We start from the raw sequence: 26,812 nt of genomic DNA, 5'->3' as shown, positions 1-26,812 counted from the left end.
TCGATTTGTAATAGTTAACTGTGTCAGTGTGGTGCCAACTGCTGCTCAAATTGCTGCTGAATATGCAGTACGATGTGCCAGAGACATACGTCGAACATGACGGTAGTGCCACGTGATAGTCCAGAGCCCGGTCTTCTTGCAACCGTACATTATCGTACCGACCGGTGCCAGCAATCATGCACAGTGGGTACATCTCCGCCACGCACTCATGGTAAATAACACTGAAGTGGTGCTGTGCACGGGCATGTCATAAGCACATTCGCCGACTGACAAGAAGAGTTACACTGTGCGACAACAGTGTCACCACATAGCGAATGAACATCAGGTAGAGTGCACCATTCAAAGTGGGTGACCGCAAATAACGTCGCATTAGTTGCTCTTGGACAACCGTAGCTCCCAAGAGGATAAAGAATCGCTGCTGGTGATCTGAGACGAGCTTGGAAGACGAAATTTTGTCGCTTAGATACGGCTGCAGCGGCACTTATAAACCCCATCACGGTTGAATGAGACCTCATCTTTGAACTATACAGATTGCAAAACGTTCATCTCTGCGTTGCTGCGTTCGCTACTATATCGACAGTACTAAATGTTAAAATAATTTTTCCCCACTGCTTGCACACGCTGCGACTCTTTCATCTGTTCATACTTCCTGCTTTTCGGAAACTAATCATAACGGCAAAAGAATTAGTAAGCCGCAGCAGACATCACGGTAATACCCCGCAACACCAGCTCCGGCCTTAACAACGGTTTCATCTCGGCAAGGAAGAGGGTATGCCATACCCATTTCTGATTATATATCGCAAAACTACAGAATTACTGGGGATTCTCCTTGCTACTTTTCATCCGTTGTTCCGAGCAGCCTTAAACATTTCTATGGGACTAAGGTCAGTGCTTTCGGAGGTCCAATCCAAGTGGAATAGGTGCAGTCCTGGGATTACACTTATTGTTATCTTGTATCACGCGAGTGTCCACTCATGCTCATCGTGAAGATGTGGGAGAAAGAGCGAAACTTGGTTACCGAGAATGTTTCCTGAAAATCCTGGTTCATGCAATTAATAGTGTGCTTCCAGGTGTTCGACCGCTTTGTTGTTTCCATTTTCTGCACAGTATTTCGACGAATTAGACGGTCGTCTTCTTCAGATACTGCGACTTGTGCTGTTACGTGTACACACTGCTTGGGGTGTAAACACACTGTAAAGTAACGTTGGTCTCTCGCCGCCAATTATAGAAAATTTCGATTCAGGACGCTCACTACGCCCTTTGATCTCGCCAGCCAACACATCCACCAGAGTTTGAAAACGCTGGGAGGCTACGTGTTTCACGGAATACCAGTGACACCCCTGAGAAAGAAGAGCGTCAAAGGGCGTAAGGAGCTTCGGGAATCGAACTCGGCTATAACAGTGGTGTGATACCAACAACAGTTCGCAGTCTGGTTGGTACCCAGGCAGTGAGTACACATAACAGCACAACTCGTAACACCTGAATAAGTTATCTGGGTCGGTCGTCGAAACATTGTGCAGAAAATTTAAACAACAACAACTCAACAGGAATCTCGGAAGCACACTGTTAATCAATCGAGTAATACTCATTTCACAAGACACCCTGCAAACACGACGTCATTTTGACGTCACACGCAATATCGACAATCGCAGGAACTGCTGTCGACTTCCATTAGCTCTCGATGCGGGCCCCCTCTCACGCAAGTAGCTGCTCGCAGGACTTGATGCACACATGACGTCTTTTTAACGCCACACGCAGTATCGTAGATTTATTAAATCACAACGTTCTTCGTACATTTTATTAGAATTATCATTATAATTAAACGTCGCTTAACGGGCTAGCAGCCTGCTTTCCACCTGTAGGAAATGCTTTCTAACTCGCCACGATAGTCGTCTATATTGCTGCTTAAGAGAGCGAATTCGTTATCCTAACTGCAGCGTTCAAAAACGTTATTAAACAAACAAAATAAACAGCGTCCAAAATAAGAGGAATTTCACAGTGACACTAAAACCACCACCAAAACGTCATAGAATCGCCTCCGGCTTGAATTACACTCTCCACACACAGACGATTAAACGACTCATTGGTTCGTCGGTGCACTCAACATCTTGCATCATTTAGAAATTTTTCGTGTCGTTAGACAACACTACGCGTCTCCACTCATCTAGTGACCCGTTTGGCCCAACGCAAATTTGCTTTATATTCCACTGTGAGCAATGGCCTTCTACAAGGTGTCCGATTAGAAATCTCCATTGCAGACAATTCCCTTCGCAATGTTCTGTTGGAAACTAGTTGACGTGTAGCTATGGTCACTCACAGCAGAAATTCCTATCAGGTTGAAAAGCGATTATCATTAATAAGGCCATGATGCAAAATACTTTTTGTTATTTATTTACTTCTTTATTCCCCAAACTAGTTTCAGCGCAAATATCGTCTTCATCAGTAGGTTCTTCAAATCTAAAACATGCAGAAAATAGCATAGCTATACAAACACTGTAACACATTATCACATTTGTAGTGTTTGTTTTTTGAATATAGTTTTCTGTGGGTACTTTCACACCACCCTATTTATTATTATCATTGTAGCATGTTTTTGAGCATTGTTGTCGTTGTTTGCGGCATATTTTTTGTGCTTTTCTGTTGCCGTTTTTCTCGCCATACATCATGTCATCCGCAGAAAACTATATTCAAAAAACATGGTCACGTACCCATTTGAACCGTAGTTTCCGATGGCGTGTTGATAACATTGGTACATACATGGGTCGTTGGCTACAGAGGCCCATCATTAGGAGTGTTCGGTTCACTGTGTTTTCAGACACACTTCTACACTGCCCAGCATTAAAGTCTGATGTTAGTTCCGCCACAGCTTACTGCCTGTCCTGTTTTACCAGTCTGTCCAGCCTACGACGCCCGACATCTGCAATGAGGGGTAGCCGCCCAACCTCACGACATCTGGTTGTGGTTTTACCTTGGTTTCTGGTAAACCTTCCGGAATGTAAGGTCGTGGTCCATGAAACTCTTCAGCTCCTAACGTTTCGTCCAGAGCTGCGCTGGACATCTTCAGAGGGGTGTTTCTCCTCCGGTGAGTCTTGCCGGCAAGACACACCGGAGGAGAAACACCCCTCTGAAGATGTCCAGCGCAGCTCTGGACGAAACGTTAGGAGCTGAAGAGTTTCATGGACCAAGACCTTACATCCCGGAAGGTTTACCAGAAGATATGTCATCCGGTCGTGAAAGCCTTCATACTTTACCTTGGTTTCGCCACGTGTTGAAAACAATCACCACAGGACGCATCAACACCCGACAAGTCGTGCAGTTTTAGAAATGGTAGTGCCGAGCCTCCGGGCCATCACAATCTGCCCTCAGTCAAACTCACAAAGACGGCGCCTCCCCCGTTCTACACATGGACAGCATGCTCACTGATACTACATGCACTGTGCTTGTGTCTGACTAGCAGTCATTCCTCGGCAGGTGACTCTGCTATCACCTAGACGGGTTTGTGTCGATAGCAGGTTGGTGGTCATAATGGTCTGCCTGATCGGTGCATATACAGAGGGGTCCAAAAAAATGTATCCACTGTTTAAAATTCCATAACTTGCAAACTAATTGACGGAGTTGTCTCATTTTTGGTGAAAGTGTAGCTTAAAGTCCAACTTAAAGATGTCACTGTAGGTGTTCGAAATGGTCACCATTAACATTTACATACAAACGATGCCGCCGAACTGCAGCACGAGCTACTGACTGCAACGTGTTCAGTTGGATATTAGCACATGAATGTACGATGGATTTTCGAAGTTCATCCAATGTACGTGGCTTTTGTCGATAAACGACGTCCTTTAGTGTTCCCTACAGGTAAAAGTTCAGAGGAGTTAGGTCTGGGGAACGTGGTGGATACTCCACAGCACTTCTACGACTTATCCATCTTCCTGGTAGATTTTCGTCGAGATACGCCCTAACACTATTTTGGTAGTGGGCTGGGGCACCATCTTGTTGAAAGTGAACTCTTCCGTCTCCATACAAGTCTCGGATGGCAGGTAAAATGGATGTCTGAAGCTTCTGAAGGTACACCTCACCGGTAACTGTGCCGTCAAAGAAGAATGGCCCAATCAAGCCCCGGTAAGACAACCCACACCACACATTTACTCCTGGCAAATTCGCGGCTTTGTCTACATGGACGTTCGCATTTTCGGCGGCCCAGTAGATGCAACTGTGGCGATTTACTGTACCATTTAGTTTGAACTGTGCCTCATCAGACCACACAATCATCTCTGCAAACTCTTCATCGTTGCGCACCATGTTAGTAAACCACTCGCAGTACTCCATTCTACGATCTGGGTCGTCCTCGTTCATTGCGTGTAGCAATCGTAGGATGTACAACGCTTGTGTGGCGATTGCCGGAACTACAAACTATTACTCTACCAAAGCACTAAAATTATAAACAGCCGACCAGTTGCAATGGCTAAAGAAACTCTTTATCTAGGTTTCGACAAATACAAATTTGTCTTCTTCAGAAGGTAACCTAAGGAAAATGAACATCATAGCTTACATTAGAAAAGTATGAAACTTATAAGCCAAGAATAAATTTTAAGACAATTTAGAGAACTCTTGCATTACAGAAGTATGATAACGACGACCGGTACTTACAATTTTACGTTAGTAAGGACTAATGTACCATCGCAGTTTTTACAATCGTGGGCATAGATCCATGTGTCAAAAGTAAAATATAGCCCTAGAATTAGGGTTTGTTTCGTTGGTAAAAAATAGCTCATGGATCTTGCAGAGCTCACAACCGACTGAGTGTGATCGGCGAGCGTAGTTACTCTGAAAACAGGGCAGGTGGCGCTCGTGCGTACAAAGGCAACGTGTAAATTATCAATGTTAATAACGTCCTTGGGTAGAGTAACAATAAAAAAGGAAGGAAATTAACACTCCCGTTATAACAATATGGGAGCATTGGTACAAATAATGTAGTTATACATCAATAAAGGCAGGTGGCGCTTACGCCGAGAAACTTACGCCCAGTGGCAAATACAGCCAAAATATAAAAAAATTATGTTACTGTATCAGTGAAGCCCACAAACGGTATACATGTCAGAACTTTAAAATTGACAATAATGGCTCTTTTCAAGAAGGAATTACAAATATTGGTACACGATCCTGTTAATACACATTCACAGGAAAAACAAAATTTTAGAGCCAGGCAAAATCACATAATGGCCGATGTAGTAGCAAACATACATCGTGACAAAACCACCATTACATAAGGGGTTAGTGAGCTTAAAGCACTGAAGGTGCATCATAGCTTCCTGAGGAAATAAACCACTAAGGTTACCAGCATTAATGTTATACCGTAAACAGTACAGGTTTAAATCCTTCGAAAAAAAATGGCTCTGAGCACTATGCGACTTAACTTCTGAGGTCATCAGTCGCCTAGAACTTAGAACTAACTAAACCTAACTGACCTAAGGACATCACACATATCCATGCCCGAGGCAGGATTCGAACCTGCGACCGTAGCGGTCGCTCGGCTCCAGACTGTAGCGCCTAGAACCGCACGGCCACTCCGGCCGGCTAAAGCATTCGAAAAATTGTCTTCAAGCAAGGTTCAACTGGTCGTTCAGTATATTACCGTCCTTGAGCTCAAGATGTTTGAAAATTTGTAACTCTTCCCACAGATCTAATCTACACCCTTTGTCTTCTCTGTGTAGGATAACAGTGTCTTCCAAAGATGAGACAACTCCGTCAATTAGTTGGCCAGTTGTGTACTCTTAAACAGTGGATACATTTTTTTGGACCCCTCTGTATTTTTTCTCGACAAGCTGCGTGAATAGTATATGTTGGAAGTGTGTTTGTATTAAGAAGCGAACTTCCACAAAGAACTAACGCAATCTGTTTTTGCCTATGCAGCGTATTTCAATGCTGAGAGCATGTAAAACTGGCGAACGTGCGAAAACTCATACTAGAAATTATCGACGCACTTAAATAAAGGAGAGAGGGACTACTTTCTCTGCACCTGCTCAGTGTAATTAAACAGTAACCTGTCGCCTTTGCGTCGCAGAAGAGGCGTCCGTAGCAAGAGGACAAGTAGCTAGAAGCCAGCTAGCGTGTACTCACCCGGAGACGTAGAGCGCCATGTCCCAGTGGTTGGGGTCGCTGTCGCCCTTGGGGTTGTGCTTCTCGCTGAAGGCGCAGAAGGAGTCCAGCAGGGCGCCGCGCTCGCCGTCGTGGTGCGGCAGGTCGGCGGGCTGGCTGCTCATCAGCTCCAGCCGCACCAGCGAGATCTCCACCCGACCGCCCAGGCTGGGGTGGTGGTACAGCGCCTGCACCTGCGCACCAATCGAGTCTCATGTTGGATCTGCGGCACCATCCGGTCAAGGCTCGCACCACGTGCCACTTGAGGGCTTCCAGCAAAAGCCCCTTTCCAGCTTCAAGTATGTGACTCCCATTTGAAGAGAGCGCTACACATATGAGGACACACGGAAAACTTCTCGACCTAGCAATGAGATGCCAGTGATATTAATGGGTACATGTGGTGGGGCTACAAGGCCTGTGCGTGTAAGCTTATAATTGTTTGCTTATAGGACTGAAGGACTACTCCTTCAGTGCCGATATTTTCCTATCATCTCGACCTAACGGCGACTCAGGTTCCGAGTCAGACACACATATGGAGACCGCAGAGTCGCTGACAGACACTGCAGCCAGCGCTACGAGACGCTCGGAAAGACTCCACGGCCACCGCCAGGGAGAGTTCGCAACGCGTCCAATAGTGCTCTTAATTACTGCTCATGGCCAGTATTTGGGAACCAACAACGTCCGTACAGTTTCACTTCAAATCGTTTAGAAGCTTTCGGCGTCTCTTGAGTGACAACGAATATTTGCCATGGCCATTGCAGTTCGATTCTTAACGCATTGCTGCTTTGGGAGACTTCACTGCGTACGACTATTCGGCTTCGATTCTTGGGGTTCCTGGTTAAAGGACCTTGTTCAGTTGTGGTTGTTGTCGAGTTTGTCACAACACGGACAGCTTACGAATTATTTCATTTATTGTACCGTTACTGTGTTTCAGTTTAAGAAAAAAGCAGAGTAATCTGTGTTTTTTTTTAATATATTGATCAAATTATTATTCTCTTGTGAAGATTCAGAAATCTGTTGCGAGTTTTGTACCAATTCTTGGCGGGAAGAGCAAAGACTTTTCAAAAGACTTAAGTATTGTAAGTTATAGTTTATCTACATTTCACCTGAAACCGTTTGCAGAAGGCGTAGCGTTCTCAGGATCAAGAACAGAGTTCGCATTGCCACTTAATTTATTTGTGTCGTGATCATGTTCGATCACGACCGGATATGAGACATAGCAACTACGAACAGAGAAACCTAAGGGACCAGACAGAGCTGGAAATTTTCTTTGCTATACTACACCACACATTAAAAGAAGTTGGATTTAAATCACAAACAAGGTAAATAGCAATGCGCCTTCTGCCTTAACTACGACGTTTGCCGACATGCAGTCTGTCCCTGGTAGCTGTATGAAAACTATAAAAACATCGTGATTTCTGTTGCCATTAATAGGATATGGATAGTATAGAAATACTTTAAGTAATAAGTAGGCACTACAGCATCTGAGAGCACAATAATGAATTTAATTACCTTAGTCAGTATTTCTAACAATAGGATCCGTACATTTCAATTTTATACCTTGCCGGCTGTTTCTTTAAATAAAGTCCTTTAGAATTTTCGACATTTCATCTTAGCTGCACACATAAATTCTTACATAGCATTGCACAATAGTAATATTTTATAATAATTAATTAGTGATTGCAGACCACGCCATATACGCGTCCGCCGTCTTTAAAAAATATAACGACTGTGTTAACAGAAGAAGATTACAGTTCTTCAGCTGTCAAAAAAATAAGAAACACAAAATATCTCTATCGATACAAATTATGAACAATTCGTATTCCGCGCCGTGGCGCGTAAGGTATTCTTTGAAATACCAGGTGGTCGCTGCTCAGCGACGATCTAAGAAATTTTTTTTCACAGATGGGTTTTTTGAACCTACATGGTTAGATTATCGAAAGTAAGATTTTTTAAGCTATCTAAACAGATACTAATATTACAAATCGTGAAAGCAGTGTCAAATACTTCAGACTACATTACTTCCGAGCTGCCAGCACAGGCATAAAAGTCCATTTAGAGCTTCCACTACCTGGCTCTCTTTTTGGGAGTCTACTGCTAGAACTTACTCAATGTGGATTCACAGCCACAGAATGCTGATGAACTAAAGACATGTTTTCGTAGAGGCTGTAACTAGAAGTGACATTTTTATTTGCTGTTAGACACTTTGAACCTCATAGTCATTATCAAGTATTTCCTTGGAAGTGTTCGTAATTCTGCTGTTTGTAGACAATCCCTTGGCATTGTTTTATTTCATTTATAGGTTCAAAATGGTTCAAATGGCTCTGAGCACTATGAGACTTAGCTTCTAAGGTCATCAGTCCCCTAGAATTTAGAACTACTTAAACCTAACTAACCTAAGGATACCACACACATCCATGCTCGAGGCAGGATTCGAACCTGCGACCGTAGCAGTCGCGCGGTTCCAGACTGTAGCGCCTAGAACTGCTCGGCCACCTCGGCCGGCTCATTTACAGGTCACAATTAGACATATGATCATTTACACACAAATGCTTGATAATGACTATGAAGCTGAAACTGGCCAATTAAAAAAAATGTTGCGTTACAGCATCAGCAAAAACGTATCTTAACTTGGCTACGTGAAAAGTTTTCGGCCTGCTATAGCAATGGCGTATGTATCCATTTTTTCATGCTGGTACAGTTTGCACAATAAACTAGACAAGTATTAATTCGGTCTACGTAATAGATTTTTGTACAGCTTTTTAAAGAAGGCATTCGGACTAAGTTTCGTTCAAGCAGAAAAACTCGAGTATTGGGTCGTCAAAAAATTATTCTGTTTGACCGATGTATATTAATCAATATAGGTAGTTTAGAACGAGCGATGCTTTATTTTCCACCTTTCGAGAAACTAGAGTGTGAACTAAGTGCGTAGTAATACCCCTGACGATGAACGTGAAGAACTTCCCAAAACAACGACCACACGTGTGAACAACAGGATGATCGACTGTTAACGGTACTAAATACTTGAATCCACTGGCATACTAGAAGAAAGAGCGCGGTACGCTTTTATCGTCAATAATTATAACCAAAAACGAATACAAAAAACTAAATGTCAAAATAGGCTAATCAAACTGATTTTATATAACAATTTTTTACTATGGACAAGACGCAAGTCCACCACTTCAGAGTAGGAACAAAACAGCAATGAAATCATTGGGTGAAAGGAACTCAGTGGCCCTGCTAAAAGAAAAAGATTTGTCTATTTCATCCACCGGAACGGTTATAACCCGTGCTTTCCTTGGTGCATCGATTTTCTAGCAAAGGGTAAAGCGATATCTGGGGAACACTATTTAGGTCATCTACAACAACTACGTGAAAAATTTCAAAGAAGAGGTCCGGAAAGCAAAAGAAACTAATTCGTGTTTCACGAGCACCATTTATTTATCCACAAATATTTGACAATGACAGAACTGTGGGATTTGCATTATTAACTGTTGGAGCATTTCCTCTATTCATTATATTTAGTACGTTATTACGCCCTACTCAGAAATGGTAAGAAATTGTGGGTGGAAAACGCTCTGCCTCCAACGGAGAGCTTTTGGCAGGTGTGGGAGGAGATATTTGTACTTTGAAGACGATAAAAGACCAAGCGGTGACATGGTGCGAATACAAGGCAAGTTTCCAGAATGAGATATTCACTCTGCAGCGGAGTGTGCTCTGATATGAAACTTCCTGGCAGAGTAAAACTGTGTGCCGGACCGAGACCCGAACTCGGGATCTTTGCCATTTGCAGGTAACTGCTCTACCATCTGAGCTACCCGAGCACGACTCACGACCCGTCGTAACAGCTTCAATTCTGCCAGTACCTCGTCTCCTATCTCCCAAACTTCACAGAAACTCTTCTGCGAACCTTGCAGAACTAGCACTCCTGAAAGAAAGGATGTTGCGAAGACATGGCTTAGTCACAGCCTGGGGGATGTTTCCTGAGTGAGATTTTCATTTTGCAGCGGAGTGTGTGCTGATATGAAACTTCCTGGCAGATTAAAACTGTAAGCGGGACCGAGACTCGAACTCGGGAGCTTTGCGTTTGCGGACAAGTGCTCTACCATCTGAGCTACCCGAACACGACTCACGACCCATCCTCACAGCTTCAGTTCTGCCAGCACCTCGTCTCCTACCTTCCAAACTTCACAGAAGCTCTTCTGCGAACCTTGCAGAACTAGCACTCCTGGAAGAAAGGATATTGCGAAGACATGGCTTAGCCACAGTTGGGGGATGTTTCCAGAATGAGTTTTTCGCTCTGCAGGGGAGTGTGCGCTGTTATGAAACTTCCTGGAAGATTAAAACGTGTGCCGAACCGAGACTCGAACTCGGGACCTTCGTCTTTCGCGGGATCTTGCCCGCGGAAGGCAAAGACCCAGAGTCTCGGCCCGGCACACAGTTTTAATCTGCCAGGAAGTTTTACAAGACAAGTTGTATGAGAATTTTCGACTACATCTGAAGTTTTCAGTCGTACGCAACGTATTTATTCAGTTTGTTCCAAAGGAGACAATAAGACACTGATCGGCTGAACGAGGTAGTAGCGCCCCCTGTGTTTACGTCATTCCACATCTACATCTACATGACTACTCTGCAATTCACATTTAAGTGCTTGGCAGAGGGTTCATCGAACCACAATCATACTATCTCTCTACCATTCCACTCCTGAACAGCGCGCGGGAAAAACGAACACCTAAACTTTTCTGTTCGAGCTCTGATTTCTCTTATTTTATTTTGATGATCATTCCTACTTATGTAGGTTGGGCTCAACAAAATATTTTCGCATTCGGACTAAAATTTCGTAAATAGATCTCGCCGCGACGAAAAACGTCTTTGCTTTAATAACTTCCAACCCAACTCGCGTATCATATCTGCCACACTCTCTCCCCTATTACGTGACAATACAAAACGAGCTGCCCTTTTTTGCACCCTTTCGATGTCCTCCGTCAATCCCACCTGGTAAGGATCCCACACTGCGCAGCAATATTCTAACAGAGGACGAACGAGTGTAGAGTAAGCTGTCTCTTTAGTGATCTTGTTGCATCTTCTAAGTGTCCTACCATTGAAACGCAACCTTTGGCTGGCCTTCCCCACAATATTATCTCTGTGGTCTTTCCAACTGAAGTTGTTCGTAATTTTAACACCAAGGTACTTAGTTGAATTGACAGCCTTGAGAATTGTACTATTTATCGAGTAATCGGATTCCAACGGATTTCTTTTGGAACTCACGTGGATCACCTCACACTTTTCGTTATTTAGCGTCAACTGCCACCTGCCACACCATACAGCAATCTTTTCTAATTCGCTTTGCAACTGATACTAGTCTTCGGATGACCTTACTAGACGGTAAATTACAGCATCATCTGCGAACAACCTAAGAGAACTGCTCAGATTGTCTCCCGGGTCATTTATATAGATTAGGAAGAGCAGAGGTCCCAGGACGCTTCCCTGGGTAACACCTGATATCACTTCAGTTTTACTCGATGATTTACCGTCTATTACTACGAACTGCTACCTTCCTGACAGGAAGGCTGGTACGTACCCCGTTGACGTAGGCGAGCAACATATCGCGTAGCCTCTCGTCGCTGTTGTGGAAGAAGGGCGCGAACAGCTTGTAGGCGGCCTCGTCGAAGAACAGCGCCGCCTCCACCGTGTAGCCGGAGGCCTTGCCCCGCCTCTGCCGCTCCGGTTCCTGCCAACAAGTAACCGTATCTGTGCTGATCTACATCTAAGTCTGCATATACACACCTACTGCACAAGACAACTTCTGGTTTGCTGTGAAGGATACTTCTGATTCCGCTGTCAGTTCCCTCCTCTCCCGTTCCAATCGACAAATGGAAGAACGTTTGCAGGTTGACCTCCGACCTGTTTTCCGCCTTTCTATGGCATGGTTGCATCCTGTACGTGTGAGCAAAAATTGCGGTCGCGGTGCACTCCAAATGAGTTCGATCACGTTCCGTGGAGATGTACCCCACATTATGATTAGAGAAGGGTTGAAACGCCCGAAGGTGTCACAGGCGTCGAAGACTGTCAAGAACATCTCTCTATTCCTCATCGCAATGAGAGATGTTGGTTTTCGATCGCGAAATGTGTGGAATCAGCGCCCCAAGGAAGGGGTGGTTTTTTTACTCCCTTTGTGCTACCACCTGAGGCCTTTTCCAGTCAATTCTGAGCGGCGGTGTGTTTGGTATGTTTTCCTCGGTCACTCATAACAAAACCGCGTGATTTCAACTCAGTGTGTCGCGGTTCTGACCTCCACTGCAGAGACGTCAAAACAAGGGGCGAACTGTAGGTAAGAGGACTGTAGCTACCTCCTCATCGTGTGGCACATCCAAGGTGGCGTTGGGCAGACCTGCGGTGAAATTTGGTACCAGTGTGACTTCATTAACCTACTTTACAGCTAACATTAACTTCCAAACTGTGGGCGTTTTTTCACCTGTGTCGAGACCTCGCTGTCTGATGCGTCAATGAGCCTGAGGGTGATGACGCACGGCGCCACGCTTCTGCACTGTTGCAGAGGCGCCTTGGAGCTAGATTTCTAAGTTATGGGTCGCAATGGGAGACAATTACGGGGCTTCGAAAAAGTGATCCATTAATTATGTTGCGCAGTGCACTTCTAAGTTACTCATGTTGGCAGCTGTTTTTGATTTGAACTCTAGAATATTTACATCATGTTACTTGGTGAATAAATCTCAAAGAACTGCGTTTAGTACCCAATGAGTTGTATCATTATCGTTGCTGTCACGCTGTCGATTGAATCTTGTCGCTGATTTACTTTACATACGATCAGAATCTGTTTGGACTTTCAGCCAGATCTAGAGACAGAATTTCGTTGTGAAAACTATTAAAAGCGTCTCGCATTCAACTGCGCATTAAATGTCGGGGTTGTGCATATCTTAGAGGTTTTCCATTCTTGTGAATTTAGCATGTTTTCCCCGTTGTTTTTGCAACAGTGTCCTGACCACACTCGTGTGACCTGGGAGATGTGTTGAGTCTCTTATCAATTTATTTGGTATCAAACTCTCAGGTGCCGTCAGTACCATTTCTTTGAATGTGAACCAGGTCGGGTCTGTGCTTGCATAGCTAGAAATAAGGACTGTCTCATGAAAACATCAGGAAATCTTTTATCTGCTTTTTTAAATACAGTGATTATCCGTTTATTTATGGTGAATTTGGTTCTTAAGCTAAGCATTCTCGCTACAACGATCTTGCAGTCACTAAACTTAGTATCCTTCACAACGCTCTCTGTATTCTCGCAGGATTATTTGTTGCGAAAGAAATGTAGTATTTTATCGCTATCACTAACACTAGGTGTGGACTCCTGAATTAATTTCTCAAAACCATTTGCAGTAGTAGTGTGGGAGGCTGAAGTTAACTGACGATCCCTACCCTGAAAATATGAGCGTGATCACACGAGTCATATGAGGTTTTCACTTACGAAATATAATTTAAGAATTACTAGAGCCCGGATTATATGTAATTACATATTCCGTTTCTTTACATGTAGTTACCAGAAAAACTAAAATGTCGATGAATTACACTGAAAAGATCCTTATTTCGAAGTGCAAATTACATATTTTGAGGTATAACGCACATGTCACACCTTACTGCATAATTTTATATATTTCGATATTATTTCTATTGTCAATGTTATAACCAATGATGGTAAAATCGTCCTCTGTCACACTTGTGATAAACGTATACGATGTACGATGGAATCTCAAAGAACAAAATTTACGATGCAATCTACGTGTTAGGAATAAACAACGGATTTCTTCTAAGAAACAGGCTCTACTTCTATAGTTGCAGGCACATCCTACATCATTTGATAGTGAATTTTACAAAGAGCAATGTTTTGTATTGGTTGCAGGGAACATATCCTGGAAAAAACTTCATGTACGTGAATCTAAACATTTCCTACAAAAGTACTGCAACAACAGCAACATTCCCGACGAGCCCACTCTCAGGAAAAATTACCTGGACTTTCTATGTTGACATAGTAGAAGAAAATCGGGGATGACATTTGAAAATCACCTACAAGGATTTCTAATGATGGGACTACGGATGCTGTAGGTCTTTTCATCGCTAATCTGACTGTGGGAAAGTTGGACTCTGAAGAAGCATCTAAACCCTATTTAATTTATTGTAAACCTTTCGAGGTAACAGATAGTTCGACAGTTACTAGATTCATTAAAGATGGACTTAGGTACTATGCCCAGACGGCGTAAAATAAGAGAGGGTCCTATTGATGTACAAAGACGCTACTCCATACGTATTGAAAGCGGGGAAATCACTTAATGAGTTTTATCCTAATTTAGTGTATGTTACATTTAAGGCTCGTCTATTGCAACGAGGTGTTAAGACAGACATCAATTCTCAAAAGTAAATACACTGACCAGCAACGAAGAAGGTTTTCTTGAAATGTCCGCATCGTGTACAACGCTGGAAGCAACAGCTGCCTGATGTACCTTTGCCTCCAGAGCCAGTGATCACAAGATGGGCAGCATAGATTGAAGCTGTGATTTTCTACAGTAAGAACTTTGATCCGTAAGTCGGTGATGGAGAACTTTGCTTCTGATCCTACACCATCTAGGAGTGATTCATTACCAGTATTCAACAATTCTAAAGTGCTCATTTCAATTTCATACAGTCCCTACAGCTGGCGGACCGAAAGTATCAAGAAACTGGAGACTTCACGTATACCTATGGGAATAATGAAACATGCAGTTCGCAAGGACTGTGTTGTACCACTTGAAGTGGGTGGTGTAGTTTCCAGTGAACTGCAATCTATGCTGCATAAGAACCCTGGATACTCAGATTTTATTTCGCTTATTTAGTAGTGAAATTGTCGAACCCCCTGGGAATATAATTCCAGTACAATCCCTCACCGTTGATTTCTTGAAACTTGGGCGAGCTTTCTCTATTTATAAAAAACTTATTGCCAGACAGAAGGCTGTGCATGGCGAAAGAACATTTGGAAAAGTATATTATAATGGTTCATATGGCTCTGAGCACTGAGGTCATCAGTCCCCTAGAACATAGAACTACTTAAACCTAACTAACCTAAGGACATCACACACATCCATGCCCGAGGCAGGATTCGAACCTGCGACCGTAGCAGCAGCGCGGTTCCAGACTGAAGAGCCTGGAACCGCTCGGCTACTCCGGCTGGCCTATATTATAATTAATTGTGCATCCCGTTCCAGTGTAACTTAAATGATTGAATAGGAGACATTTGTATTTGAATACTTCGTAGCAAAAGTGAACTGATTAAGAATTGACATAGGTATTAGACTAGACTCTATGTAAACTTATATTTTCTAAAAAAAAAAATAATAAATTTTGAATTTAACATGTGATTGCTTCATTACAAATTTACATATTTCACCAATTTCGGTTAAATATTTATGTACATATTTCTTAATTTGGTATTACATAATATCCAAGCCCTAATAATTAATTTTCATTTGCTATATTGTTTCTCTAAATTCCATTTTCTAAGACTTAAGATTTCTTATTGTGTTCCACATATAGACTAAACAATCCAGCGTGGTACGATAGCTACATGTTTCCATTTCTCTGACCCGACTTGTGACAAAAAAACACACGTTTAGATAATTTTATTGAATTTCCTTAACGTAGGAGAGAGATACTCACAAAAATGTCAGATACTTCGTTGACTAGTGCCTCTCTGTCAGCCACAAGCGGAACTGAAACCGTAAAAACAAAAACATTAATATCACAGCAACATTTAATTTTATATCAAGACCTCTCATTTTTGCTTTTATATGCCTCACTACAGTTATGTTGTTAAAATGTGAGTGAGACTGATCAGGAATGACGCCTCAACAAGTCAGTCATTCTGTTCCATGATAATCAAGGCCAATGTTCGGTATTATGATTATAACAGCAAATTAAGTTTAATTGAAGTAAGATCGGAAAATTAGAATTCAAGTTAAAGCTACAAAACTTTTGCATATTTTTACTCCATGCTGTTTATCAGATTGTTATTTTCTGACGGCTTAACAACTTCTCATTCCGACACTGAAATTTTGCAGCAAACTAGTTCTTATTTATTCACTCATGTACCTTACCAATTATTTAAGATAGAACATTTCAATGAACTTCATTTGCAAATTTCATGAGGTATGTACATGCAAGTAAACGTTACTGTAAGGCAACGCAATTTTTGCTGTAATAGGAAGTTTTCTCCAGTCAGTTATTTACTTCAGTTTATCATTTACCTCTTATTCCACGTTATTACTTTTGGTTTTAATAACAAACAATAACTAATGTTTTATCGCTGTTATTAGTACCGTGTTGTTGTCTTGGTTATGTGTACGTAAATACACTACTGGCCATTAAAATTGGTACACCACGAAAATGACGTGCTATAGGCGCGAAATTTAACCGACAGGAAGAAGATGCTGTGATACGCAAATGATTAGCTTTTCCGATCATTCACACAAGGTTGGCGCCGGTGGCGACACCTACAACGTGCTGACATCAGGAAAGTTTCCAACCGATTTCTCATACACAAACAGCAGTTGACCGGCGTTGCCTGGTGAAACCTTGTTGTGATGCCTCGTGTAAGGAGGAGAAATGCGTGCCATCACGTTTCCGACTTTTGATAAAGGTCGGATTGTAGCCTATGGCGATTGCGGTTTATCGTATCGCGACATTGCTGCTCGCGTTGGTCGAGATCCAATAACTGTTAGCAGAAAATGGAATCGGTGGGTTCAGGAGGGTAATACCGAACGCCGTGTTGGATTCCAACGGCCTCGCATCACTAGCAGTCGAGATGACAGGCATCTTATCTGCGTGGCTGCAATGGATCGTGCAGCCACGTCTCGATCCCTGAGTCAACAGATGGGGACTTTTGCAAGACAACAACCATATGCACGAACAGTTCGACGACGTTTGCAGCAGCATGGACCATAAGCTCCGACACCATGGCTGCAGTTACCCTTGACGCTGCATCACAGACAGGAGCGCCTGCGATGGTGTACTCAACGACGAACCTGGGTGCACGAATGGCAAAACGTCATTTTTTCGGATGAATGCAGGTTCTGTTTACAGCATCATGATGGTCGCATCCGTGTTTGGCGACATCGCGGTGAACGCACATTGGAAGCGTGTATTCGTCAACGCCATACTGGCGTATTACCCGGCGTGATGGTATGAGGTGCCATTGGTTACACGTGTTCGCATTGACGGCACTTTGAACAGTGGACCTTACATTTCAGGTGTGTTGCGACCCGTGGCTCTACCCTTCATTCGATCCCTGCGAAACCCTACATTTCAGCAGGATAATGCACGACCGCATGTTGCAGAAAATCTTCGACTGCTGCCCTGGCCAGCACATTCTCCAGATCTCTCACCAAATGGAACCGTCTGGTCAATGGTGGCCGAGCAACTGGCTCGTCACAATACGCCAGTCACTACTCTTGATGAACTGTGGTATCGTGTTGAAGCTGCATGGGCAGCTGTACCTGTACACGCGATCCAAGCTCTGTTTGACTCAATGCCCAGGCGTATCAAGGCCGTTATTACGGCCAGATGTGGTTGTTCTGTGTACTGATTTCTCAGGATCTATGAACCCAAATTGCTCGAAAAATGCCGACCGCGGTGGTCTAGCGGTTCTAGGCGCGCAGTCCGGAACCGCGCGGCTGCTACGGTCGCAGGTTCGAATCCTGCCTCGGGCATCGATGTGTGTGATGTCCTTAGGTTAGTTAGGTTTAAGTAGTTCTAAGTTCTAGGGGACTGATGACCACAGACGTTAAGTCCCATAGTGCTCAGAGCCATTTGAACCATTTTTGCTCGAAAATGTAATCAAATGTCAGTTGTAGTATAATATATTTGTCCAATGAATACCCGTTTATCATCTGCATTTCTTGTTGGTGCAGCAATTTTAATGGCCAGTCATGTAAATGTGAGAACTCTTCTTCTGTTTTTGACCAATACTACCTCCTGTAGGAATGAGTTACACTTTTTAAACATCCTGTATTTGAAGGAGCCTCGTGTATTAGCTGCAAACGGTTTTGACAGTCTTTTACTCTTTTGTACTTTGTTATATAGTGTTTAGTATCACTTCCGACATTGTGTGGAACTACACGAGTGCTTGAGAAGGGTAAATATAACAGAGCACTTACGCGCGTCTCCGGCGAAGGAAGGTGCGATGAAGGGCGCTCGGCGAACGATGTGCGGCACGCCGGCGGGGGCGGCTGCGCTCTCGCCCACGCCTGCTGAGGCTTCGTCTGCGGAGACGGCCTGCCGCAGCAGCGCGTGCAGCCTCTCGCTCAGCGGCGTGATCTCCAGCGTGTCGTTGTCCAGCACCACGAACCCTTGCTGCGTCCAGACACACACAAACGACACTGCAGTCCGCAACGGCTTCAGATATAGGTTTGTGAGCATATGGACCTAAGCTATGTAGTACTATTTTCCCTTTTCATTCTTGTTTACTGCATTATCCCTCATATTTTCTGTGTGTCGTTCGAAGTTGGTATTCAGTACACAAGCAAGACAACATGCTAAGTACACTACACATGAATAACTTTTTTTTTCAATTTTGGGTGCCACAACTGCAAATTTATTAAAATATAATTCTATTTTCCACCCTGACTGTTACATAGCTACTGTCTTTTTACACCATGATCATCTGATTTTGGCCGTTTGCCATTTTCATGTGCGTCCTCGTAACCTCGTTAATTTACACTGTCATCCCTTATGAGCGTACTCAAATGTACATATGTCATTTTAATGTGTGATAACTGTCGTAAGAAACATGAGCGAGGAGAGCACTCCATATTCATCATCGCTTTAAGATAACATTAAGGCTGTAGTGGCGTATGCACAGACCTAAAAACTCTTAATACAACGCACAGAATGTTTACGTACTCAAGTTGATTCGTCGATGTTCACTTTACAGTAAACAGCTGTTAAGAGACTTCGGAGCTTGACGGCAATCGGTAGATATCATGTATATGTGCAGTTAAACAAATATTTACAGTTCAGAAAAATGGACGATTTTCTGAAGAGAAAGAGCCACACAAACTGAGCAGGTCAATAACGCTTTGGTCCATCTCTGGCCCTTATGAAAGCAGTTACTCTGCTTGGCACTAATTGTTAGAGTTGTTGGATGTCCTCCTGAGAGACATCGTACCAAATTCTGTCCAATTGGCACATTAGATCGCCAAAATCCCAAGATGGTTGGAGGGTCCTGCCCATAACGTTCCAAACGTTCTCAATTGCGGAGATATCCAGCTACCTTGGTCGCCAGTGTATGGTTTGAGAAGCACTTAGACAAGCAGTAGAAACTCTCACCGTGTGCGGGCGGGAATTATCTTGCTGATACCTAAGACCAGGATGGCTTGCCATGAAGTGTAACAAGACGGGACATAGAATACTGTCGACGTACCCCTATGCTGTAAGGGTGCCGCGGATGTCAACCAGTAGGGTCCTGGTATGAAAAGAAATTGCACCCCAAACCACCTCTCCTGGCTGTCAGTCCATATAGCGGACGGCAGTCAGGTTCGTATCACACCGCCGTCCGTGGCGTCACCAGACACTGGAGCAGAATTGTCTTCGGTACTGAATCCCGCTTCGAATGGAGCAACTTTAACCAGCGAAGGTCACCCATCTACATCTACATCTACATACATACTCCGCAATCCACCATACGGTGCGTGGCGGAGGGTACCTCGTACCACAACTAGCATCTTCTCTCCCTGTTCCACTCCCAAACAGAACGAGGGAAAAATGACTGCCTATATGCCTCTGTACGAGCCCTAATCTCTCTTATCTTTGTGGTCTTTCCGCGAAATGTAGGTTGGCCCCAATAAAATTGTACTGCAGTCAGCCTCAAATGCTGGTTCTCTAAATTTCCTCAGTAGCGATTCGCGAAAAGAACGCCTCCTTTCCTCTAGAGACTCCCACCCCTGTTCCTGAAGCATTTCCGTAAAACTCGCGTGATGATCAAACCTACCAGTAACAAATCTAGCAGCCCGCCTCTGAATTGCTTCTATGTCCTCCCTCAATCCGACCTGATAGGGATCCCAAACGCTCGAGCAGTACTCAAGAATAGGTCGTATTAGTGTTTTATAAGCGGTCTCCTTTACAGATGAACCACATCTTCCCAAAATTCTACGAATGAACCGAAGACGAGTATCCGCCTTCCCCACAACTGCCATTACATACTTGTCCCACTCCATATCGCTCTGCAATGTTACGCCCAAATATTTAATCGACGTGACTGTGTCAAGCGCTACACTACTAATGGAATATTCAAACATTACGGGATTCTTTTTCCTATTCATCTGCATTAATTTACATTTATCTATATTTAGAGTTAGCTGCCATTCTTTACAAATGGTTCAAATGGCTCTGAGCACTATGGGACTTAACATCTGTGGTCATCAGTCCCCTAGAACTTAGAACTACTTAAACCTAACTAACCTAAGGACATCACAAACATCCATGCCCGAGGCGGACTGAACGCCTAGAACCGCTAGACCACCGCGGCCGGCATCCATTCTTTACACCAATCACAAATCCTCCTACAGTCACTCAACGACGACCCTTCCCGTACACCACAGCATCATCAGCAAACAGCCGCACATTGCTATCCAACCTATCCAAAAGATCATTTATGTAGATAGAAAACAACAGCGGACCCACCACACTTCCCTGGGGCACTCCAGATGATACCCTCACCTCCGATGAACACTCACCATCGAGGACAACGTACTGGGTTCTATTACTTAAGAAGTCTTCGAGCCACTCACATATTTGGGAACCAATCCCATACGCTCATACCTTAAGTAGTAGTCTGCACCCAGACAGCGGTGGTACACCAACCGAACTGTCGCTCGCTACACGGTCCGACAGCCAGGAGTGATGGTCTGGGATGCAATTTCATTTCATAGCATGACCCCTTTGGTTGTCACCGGCGGCAACCTTACAGCACAGCGGCACCTAGACGATTTTCCAAGCTCCATTTCGTTACGCTTCATGGCAAGCCATCCTGGGCTTACGTATCAGTAAGGATAATGCCCACCCGCACACGGCGAGATTTTCTACTGCTTGTCTTCGTGCTTGTCAAACCCAACATTGGCCAGCAAGGTAGCCGGATCTCTCGGCAACTGAGAAAGTTCGAAACATTATGGGCACGACCCTCCAACCAGCTTGGGATTTTGACTATCTAACGCACCAGTTGGACAGAATTTGGCACGATATCGCTCAGGAGGGCATCCAACAACTCTATCAGTCAATGCCAAGCTGAGTAATTGTTTGCATAAGGGCCACAGACGGACCAAAGCGTTACTGACGTGCTTAGTTTGTGAGGCACCTTCTCTTGAGTAAATCGTCCACTTTCCTGAAATTGTAATTATTTTTTTGTCTGTACATGTACAAGATGTCTACCGATTTGCGTCACGTTCCGATAATTCCTTCGCGGTGCATCGCTTTCATTTTCTTTCCTTTTTTCCGTTAGAGAACATAATTGCGGGGTGCCTTCTTTTTTTTCTTAGAGAGTATCATTGCGAGGTGCCATGTCCCCGGCACATACCGATAAGTGAAATCAGGTGGGTGCTGGTGACTGGTTGTCGTATGTCTTTGAACAGCTGTTTATTGTAAATTGGACGGCCACGAATCAAGAGACCATTCCTAGCATTCCTTATTTGCCAGATATGATTGTCGACTGAAGGTGCTGGGTAGGTCCAGTGATGGATGTCAAAACATAAATGGTTGCCGAGACAGAAAGCAGGATAATTAGAATCACACATAATACGTATGTAACGTCATTTATTTTACTTTTTTCTGGAAGTCCAAATAGTACTCCACACTAGTCCGTTACACGTTCGTCATACGCAGTGGTTAGACACTGGACTCGCATTCTGGAGGACGACGGTTCAATCCCGCGTCCGGCCATCCTGATTTAGGTTTTCCGTGATTTCCCTAAATCGCTCCAGGCAAATGCCGGAATGGTTCCTTTCAAAGGGCACGGCCGAATTCCCTACCTGTCCTTCCCTAATCCGATGAGACCGATGACCTCGCTGTCTGGTCTTCCCCAAAACAACCAACCAACCAACCACGTTCGTCATAAACCAGCACAATAATGTCTCAGGAAGACGCCGCACCGACGCCATCCTGTCTGATCGTTGAGTTAACTCTGAGTCTTCGCAGCGTTACTAGTTTACCTCTGTTATCGTGCTGGTTTAAGACGAACTTACAACGGACTAGTGTGGAATACTATTTGGACTTGCAGAAAAAATGTTAAGTAAATGACATGACATACACATTACGTGTGCTTCTAATTATATTGCTCTCTGTCTCGACAAGCACATATGTTCTTTTTATTGTATTAAGAGTTTTTAGCTACACACGCTACGGTGCACTGTTATGTTAAAGGTTTGATGAATATGAAATGTTGTCCTTACGCGTGTTGCTTAAGGGGATACGGAATCACCTATCCCCGCAATGTTAATATATGCCTACTATAGGGAACATTTTCTCACAAACTACTGGAGACAGAGAGGTAAAAATTTTACTGTATGTGCATTCATATGTTACAACAATACTGAAACAACAGTTTATTGTCAAAGTATTTTCTTACAGAGATATTGTACATTTATTTTTAAGTAAATTTTTTCCATCGCTTTTTACTAGACTATCACCCCTAAGTCTTTTGTAAATCAAGTAATTAAAAAATCGTTGTTTCAGTACGTAATAGGGACCTATGTCACTACGTCATAAAAATTTCAGACTTCTAGGTTAACCAGTACCTGAGATAATGTTCCTAGATGAAGTAAAAAGTAAACTTACGGGAAACGGAGAAAGAAGATTAAAACATTCCTGATCCGTAGCTAATACCCCCTTCACAGTCTTCATAATCATCTTCAAGTCTTCTTTTGGCACCCCTCTGCACCTGTCTTGCTTTTTTCACTAATGTCTTGATTATATTATCAGCATGCCTTAGTCTGTGCTGATCTAAAAAGAACATAGCACGTACCGTACGGGAACCAACACACATACCCAACTTTTGAAGGACCTGGCATTTAGTTATATTTCCAAGATTGAAGGTTGCCACAGCATCATACACACCAAAATGTAGTGTATTAATTCCGACAAACACTGTTTTTGGGAGACGATGCCATATCACACTATTCAAGCACTCGTTGGGGTTCTGCGTTTTTCCGTGAAGACATTTCATCAGAAGACTTCTGTCAGCCAGATCTCTGAAAATGGGCTTTATTTCTGCCATGATGGCTGATGGTAGACTGTGGTGGTGAATGTATTTCTCTCCTGTTGTTAGTCCCCTATTGTATTTACACCAGCTGTTTTCACCTTTGGGGCACAAACCATGTTGTGGATGCTCATCCGTGGATGCGGTGTGGAAATATAAAGCCCATATAGCTCTCCTCATTTCTTCAAGATTGCCTGTATTTTGCCTGATTGCAAGGCCATAGCATTTCTGAATGTGGTCTATTATGGAATCAGTCAATCTTCCTCTGCCATCCAAGGTTTTCCCATCATCTAGTTTTTTCCCTTTCATAACTGATTTTAACCTTCTCAGCCTGGCACCCATTCTCTTCTGCACATGTCCTATACATTCAAGTTTGCTTATATTTACACTGTTCCCATATGGTTTGCTTTCCAAAACTTCTTTGAATGCTTTAGAGTCACCATCTCCCAGATATTTGACATAGCGAACATTATAACACTGTGAAGAGCGATGAAAAATTTTCTTCACCCCAGCAACCTCCATGCCACCACTACTACCATAATAATTAGCAATACAGTCATCACTGTGTTCATTTTTCAGCCTGCCTGTGCACCTACAGTATTTAGACATTATTGCAACATCAATAACCTTGCCAGTATCAACACTAGTTGCTGTTACAACACCATTGTTGGAGGTGTGGCCCCTTTTCTGCCACGTGCCATCAAACGCCACTGTGAGGTCACGACTGCCGTCATTTTCTTCCACTGCTTCTTCCACAGCAACCTGCATTGACTTCTGTGCTACATCTTCAACTGCAGATCCTAGTACATAATTGTAAGCTTCAAACTTTGAAGGTGCACTTGGAAGATTTAGAACACCACATAGCATATCACCAGCTGCTTTGCCCTTACCAATTGCTCGCAATCCATAAACTAACCTAATATTTACACTATAAAGTTCAGTTTTCTTGTATCCATTATTTACAGTTACTGAAACCGAACTTGGAAACTTACAGCTGTATTTACAAACACTGCATATTAAATTAAACTGGGCAGCCAGGCCAACATGGGATTCTACTTTCAGAGAAACGTTTCCATGACATTTTTTGCAGCACAAACTGTTTTCAAGAGCTTCACACAATATATTCGTATCAATGAGTTCAAAAACTTCATTCCCTCTATCAAGTAAATTATATTTCTCTTCCAAATCTCTTAGTTTTTTATGAGAAGCACTGTTTTCATTTGGTGTAAGTTCGTTCGGCAAATCAGTAATAAGTGGATTCACATTTTCCAACAGTGATGATGATGAACTGCTTTGCTTCGCTAATGTATCATTATTTCTTTTCTTTTGCCAGTTCACACGCTTTTTAGATACTTTTTCTTTAGCTCTAGGCATTTTCACTGCGAAAAATGAAGCACTAAATACGAAATAACTCAACAACAACTACTTTCTTATATCACACTGTTTACAAAACAGTCCCGCCACAAAGTCAAAGAGTAACTTGAGGAAACCAGAGAGAAACATTTTCGGGCAACTAGTGTATAAATAGTCGCTGGAAACCGGGATATTTGAATTCATGTCACTTTAAAGGTACTGCCAAAAAGTTCATGGTCAGCCACGAGAGACGTGTATAACTAAAGCGCAATACCCGATCTCACAAATATATAAAAATAAAATAGTTATAATTGTAGTAGAGCTATGTATGATACGTCATTTTAAAGAGGAAACATGGCAGAATATAATACGCCAATAAAAAAAAAATTCGATTTTTTAACCCAAAATCCGATTCCGTATCCCCTTAAGATAGTTGTTACGTATTGAAATGGGTGATGTACGGTTATAAACACCTACAAAGGGTGACAGTCGATATTTACGAGTACATGAGAAGGATCGTACTATAAATGAAAATGAATGTATAACAGCCAGGGCGGAATAAATTTCAACTCTCACACACAAATATGTTGATGCTTATGTTATGTCATATAATAAGTCATTCTACAAACTGAAGTCAAGACTTAAAAAACAATCATTTTAAACCATTGAAATTTCAAACTTTCACAAATTTGGAAGGTTGTAAGTTATCATACAATAACATACACATAATTGAAGACTGTCTGCGCATTTACTTACAGCATTTATACGGTACCATTTCATCAAGTACTTGGTTAATATTCTTTAAAAACCGTATGATAAGTAATTCTGTTTGGTCGTTCAATATGTTTTGGTGCTCCCTTGCAGCATGCGCGTACATTTCCTGGAGTGTTTCCATAACTTTTCCTTTCTTGGTTGTATGTAGTATTTGCAGGACTTTGGTGGCCCCTGAAACGGTGTGAGTGGTCTCCTTGGTATGCGTTCCCACTGTGTAATTATTGCTCTCAGTCAACTATGTGTGCTTTTTACGCGTGGCGTTGAAATTATATCCCGTTTGACCTATTTAAGTTATTATTACATGAAATGACGCAAACATGAACGTATTTATCTGTGCAAGGTAGAGTATAGGTGTGATAATTACGGATAAAAAACACATGATAACGAGCAACATCTCCTTGGCACGTATCGATTCTCTTTAAGATTCCATGCTCCCCTCTTCGGTATTAAGCGCTTTAAAGAAGAGCCCATCAATGTAAGGTAGGCCTGCTACTGATGTTGAGTACACAAGAGTGTTTACGTAACTGCAGAGGAAAAAGTCAAGAAGGGTGAGGTCACGGGAGCGCGCAGGCCAAGCCACTGTGTTTTCCCCTTCCAATTACTTTCCGCTTGAAGTTGTCTGTGAGATATGCCCTGGGCCGACGATCAAAGTACACTGGAGCACAATCGTGCTGAAACCAAGACTAGCTCGCAGTTCCAAGGGAAATTCCTGCAGAAGTTTAGGCGATGCATTCGACAGAAAGTTGAAATACCATGCAACTTTCAAACAATATAGTAAGATGTGTGGGCCAATAAGTTGATCTCCAAGAATTCCATTCTAAGTGTTTATGATAAGCTCACCTGGTAACTTAAGGTAGTGCATAGATTTTCGACAGTCCGTTGTAGCTGTTACGGGAGTTAAAAATACCCTCCCTTGTAAAAGTTGACTCACCAATAAACAGCACGAGATCTGGAAAATTGGGGACAACAGGACATTGACAAAGGAACGTCTGTGAGAATGGTTGTCGTGGTTCAAACTCATCGTGTCCCATAATTGTTCAAATGGTTCAAATGACTCCGAGCACTATGGGACTTAACTTCTGAGGTCATCAGTCCCCTAGAACTTAGAACTACTTAAACCTAACTAACCTAAGGACATCACACACATCCATGCCCGAGGCAGGATTCGAACCTGCGACCGTAGGTGTCGTGCGGTTCCAGAATGTAGCGCCTAGAACCGCTCGGCCACTCCGGCCGGCCCCATAATTGTAATGGGTCGACCATGTAATGGAT

General features: G+C 43.1%; 1 protein-coding gene across 1 annotated transcript in view; it reads right to left on the bottom strand.

Moving 5' to 3' along the window:
- The window catches only part of LOC124613446 (A disintegrin and metalloproteinase with thrombospondin motifs adt-2-like), a 116,272-nt gene extending 97,687 nt beyond the window's left edge, over window positions 1-18,585 (bottom strand). The window contains exons 1-4 of the mRNA XM_047142148.1: window positions 18,324-18,585; window positions 15,829-15,881; window positions 11,714-11,863; window positions 6,115-6,326 (exon numbers count right to left, since the gene is read on the bottom strand). Coding sequence (XP_046998104.1) covers window positions 6,115-6,326; window positions 11,714-11,863; window positions 15,829-15,881; window positions 18,324-18,585 — 677 coding nt within the window. The remainder of the gene's footprint in view (window positions 1-6,114; window positions 6,327-11,713; window positions 11,864-15,828; window positions 15,882-18,323) is intronic.
- Between the last annotated feature and the right edge of the window lie 8,227 nt (window positions 18,586-26,812).

This window comes from Schistocerca americana, chromosome 4 (assembly GCF_021461395.2).
Source record: "Schistocerca americana isolate TAMUIC-IGC-003095 chromosome 4, iqSchAmer2.1, whole genome shotgun sequence".
NCBI lineage: Eukaryota > Metazoa > Arthropoda > Insecta > Orthoptera > Acrididae > Schistocerca > Schistocerca americana.
Note: the sequence above shows the minus strand (reverse complement) of the source record. Positions and strands in the feature narration are given on the sequence as shown.